This window comes from Rhagoletis zephyria, unplaced genomic scaffold (assembly GCF_001687245.7).
Source record: "Rhagoletis zephyria isolate East Lansing unplaced genomic scaffold, Rhagoletis_zephyria_1.1 Rzeph_scaffold_06555, whole genome shotgun sequence".
NCBI lineage: Eukaryota > Metazoa > Arthropoda > Insecta > Diptera > Tephritidae > Rhagoletis > Rhagoletis zephyria.
Window position 1 is genome coordinate 1,084 of NW_016163638.1, and position 4,144 is coordinate 5,227.

At 40.0% G+C, this 4,144-nt stretch overlaps 1 protein-coding gene across 4 annotated transcripts in view; it reads left to right on the forward strand.

Moving 5' to 3' along the window:
- The first annotated feature begins 473 nt into the window (after nucleotides 1–473).
- Mnn1 (menin 1) overlaps nucleotides 474–4,144 on the forward strand; it is a 32,245-nt gene continuing 28,574 nt past the window's right edge. For all 4 annotated transcript variants that reach the window (XM_017629157.1, XM_017629158.1, XM_017629159.1 and 1 more), the window contains exons 1-2: nucleotides 474–1,142; nucleotides 1,203–1,841. In XM_017629157.1, coding sequence (XP_017484646.1) covers nucleotides 773–1,142; nucleotides 1,203–1,841 — 1,009 coding nt within the window. In that variant the 5' untranslated portion in view covers nucleotides 474–772. The remainder of the gene's footprint in view (nucleotides 1,143–1,202; nucleotides 1,842–4,144) is intronic.

Below are 4,144 nucleotides of genomic sequence, written 5' to 3' on the forward strand. Positions count from 1 at the left end.
TAAATAGTAAGATGTTTACAGCAGATTGTCAAAGCAGTGCAACAACTGTTCTCTTGCAAGTTTTTGCTAGTTTTGTGTTCAATAACCTCTTCTGCTAGTTTTCTCTTCTTCTCAATTTTACGCTCTATTTTGCTTTTACGCTCTCGCTGCAATGTTTTACTGGAGAAGTTACTATACAAACGTAATGTTACTCGCATATTTTCGAGCCTGTATGTAAATTTTCGGAAAAAAGGTTAAAAAGTATATTCATCTGCTGAAAAGATATTTTCGCAGATTCACAATTTATTTAAAATAAATCTATCAGCCCTATCTCCAATTACATGTGAATAAATCTCTCCAGTGCTTAAATAATTTTCACCACATTAAATAGCTGCACAACACCCTAATTGCCGAAAAAGCGTTGCTTGCAACACTAGTCCCTTATGGGGACCAAACTTGGTGAAAAAAATAGCTAAGTTTGTTTACTGGATATACTGAGATCTCACTATATTTCTCGAGTTTTTAATTTATTGGATTAACACACTTGCAGCAAATGAGCGATATGTGCATGCACAAATGCCTTGGTTCTGATGAATGTGCTTACAAAGCCAATAAATTACAGCAGTAGAAACTTCTGAAGAAATAATAAAACTGTAAATAACGAACCAGTGGAGCTCTTAATACAGCAACAGGAAAAGTTGGTTGTTAACTTGTGGGGGCCCTAGATTTCAGATTGACGGATCACTGCCGTAAATTCAACTGTAGCATTTTTAACTGAAATCGTTGCATAACAATGTCAACCGCGACTCGTAGTACCAATGCTAATACATCAGTTGGCCAACCAAACAGCTATCTATACCACCAATGCCTTCAATCCGAAAGTCAAAATGAACAACATTCGACGGTTGATGCCAGTAATTTTCCGCTTAGATCCATAAAAGACGTGGTGGGCTTTTTTCGTCGATCCACGGAGGATGGATTCTCGGGGAAAGCAATTGAGCCTGATCTTACATTGCTTTCTATAGTAGCAGGTTATGTAGAGCTCTCCTTAACTACAGGCGATGCTGCCTTAGCTGCTGAACACGCGCTGTTAAATGCAACATTGAATACGACTATTTCTCCACCTCCCCTTGCGGGCGGAGCAGGAAGCGCAGGGATATCAGGTATTTTGCGCCTAGATTGCAGTTCTAAGTATTTTAATTTTTGGTTTTTTACTTATTTAGCGTCGAATCGCGTTATAAAAAGCAACAGTGTGCCTTTTCCTGTTGTTACATACGAACTGGTTTCGGGATTATACAAAAAATTTCAAAGCATACTATCCGTAGTAGAAAAGCCGAAGTCAATGCAAAATCGCCAAGCAACTCGCGAAGTTATTAAAAAAGTCTCGGATGTCATTTGGCATTCTTTAATAAGAAGTAGTTACAAAGATCGTGCTCATTTACAAAATCTTTATTGTTATTTATCCGGCAATAAATTGGACTGCTTCGGTGTAGCTCTCGCAGTTGTCGCAGGCTGCCAAATGCTTGGATATCGTGATGTACATTTGGCTATATCGGAAGACCACGCGTGGGTTGTATTTGGATCTACACATGATGAATGTATTGAGGTTACATGGCATGGTAAAGGTAGTGAAGATAAACGTGGTCAGGATATAACCGCAGGGATTGAATCCGGCTCTTGGTTGTATTTGGGTGGTTTGGCAGTAGTATGTGACAGGGCTATGGAAGTTGCCGCTATTGCCACTGCGATAAATATATCCATGACAACTAATAGTGATTGTGTTGAAGTAGCAGATTTGCAACAACAGTTACTTTGGGTGCTGTACGATATGGGTCATTTAAAAAAGTTTCCCATGGCTTTAGGTAAGTACGATATTCCAAACTAGGGAAATGTATCTGTATATGTGGCGATGCAAGCTTGCAGTTAAAGCTAAACCCAATAAAACGCTTGCTTCGCTTTGCGCAAAGACTGCGACATAGATCGTTGCAGCTGCAGCGCGAAGCGAAAAGATGGCCAACTGCCTCTTCTTGCGCGCGTTGACAATCAGCCGATTTAATTGATATTTTGTTTCGTCCAAATTCAAGTTTTCACGCAGAAACATAAAATTTAGGGAGTGTCTACTTACACGCGCCACGGTAACTTTTACCGTGGATCACGGAGAAAAATTACCGTAGGTCCACGGTAAAATTACCGTAGATCCACGGTCCTGCGTCAAGTTAGTATTGGAAAAGTTAACTACGGCATTAATTGTAGTGTTTTTGTTGTTAATTTGTTGTGGAAAGAAAAAAATTTCGAGCTCTCATTTTGTAAGAAAAAATGGTATGTAGGCTAACTTGACACCATACACCTAGTCGATAGAATTGAGATATCCAATATGTTACTATGCATTAATTGTAGCTTTTAACTTTAAAATTTTTGTTGTAAAAAGAAAAAATTTTAAGCTTTCGTTTTTCTGGAAAAATTGAGTTGACCCTTTTTCGAACATAATTTGGTATGTAGTGCTAACTTTACACCATGCATCATTGACGACAGAATTGAGATAGCACCAGAAACGACAACATCGTTCTAGGTGGTCGTCCGCCACCCATCAACATCGACGAAGCCGAACTGCCTAGAGAGACCAGGTGCACCCTATCACAACTCCGTTCTGGGTGGTGCCACTGATTAAACAGCTATCTTTCCCGGCTGAACCCAGAAGTGGCAGACACATGCCCTGCATGCGGGCAAGGTCCACACAACACCCAACACCTCTTCGCATGCGCCTCTACCCCCACGACCCTGACACCAGAAGCACTATGGACCGCGCCTATAGACGCCGCCCGCTTTCTCGGCCTCAGGCTTGTCGAAGGGACGAAGACGACCCTTGCCGAACCCCGGGGGGTTGAGTACTGCTGCTACCACAACAACAACAGAATTGAGATATTGAAAAGGTTACAACGGAATTAATTGTAGATTTTTAGTTGTAAATTTGTTGTGGAAAGAAAAAATTTGTAGCTCTCGTTTTTTAAGAAAAAATGGTATGTAGTGCTAACTTGACACCATACACCTAGTCGATAGAATTGAGATATTGAAAATGTTATAACGGCATTAATTGTAGCTTTTAGCTTTAAAATTTGTTGTGGAAAGAAAAAATTTGTAGCTCTCGTTTTTTAAGAAAAAATGGTATGTAGTGCTAACTTGACACCATACACCTAGTCGATAGAATGGAGATGTCCAATATGTTACTATGCCACTAATTGTAGTTTTTAGCTTTAAAATTTGTTGTGAGAAGAAAAAATTTGTAGCTTTCGTTTTTCTGGAAAAAAATGAGTTGACCCTTTTTCGAACAAAATTTAGTATGTAGTGCTAACTTGACAGCATGCACCATTGACGACAGAATTGTGATATTGAAAAGGTTACAACTGAATTAATTGTAGCTTTTTTGTTGTAAATTTGTTGAAAAGAAAAAATTTGTAGCTCTCATTTAAAAAAAAAAATGGTATGTAGTGCTAACATGACACCATACACCTAGTCGATAGAATGGAGATATCCAATATGTTACTATGCCACTAATTGTAACTTTTAGCTTTAAAAAACTGTAACTTTTAGCTTCAAAAAAGCTGCAATTAATGCCGTTATAACATTTTCAATATCTCAATTCTATCGACTAGGTGCATGGTGTCAAGTTAGCACTACATACTATTTTTTCTTAAAATACGAAAGCTACAAATTTTTTCTTTTCACAACAAATTTACAACAAAAAAACTAAAATTAGTTCCGTTGTAACCTTTTCAATATCTCAATTCTGTTGTTGTTGTTGTTGCTGTAGCGGCTACAACAACCCCGCCCAGGACGGTTGGTATCTCAGTCGTGGTCGTCAAGTTCCACTAACGGCAACCCTAGGAAGCGTGCAGCTTCTGTAGGGTTGGTCCACAGGGGCAAGGCCGTTAGGGTTGTCGGGTTTTCCGGGCATGCGAAGAGATGTTTCGAGTCATGTGGGGTCTCTCCGCATGCCGGACACTCATTCGGCACATCCTCATTCAATCTACTCAGGTAGGAGTTTAACCTGCTGCAGTAGCCGGAGCGAAGTTGTGCTAGTGTTGTGCGAGTCTCCCGAGGCAGATGAAGCTCCGTCTCGTCTGTGTCCGGGGGTGGTATGCCTAGAACGGCATTCACAGGTCTGGAG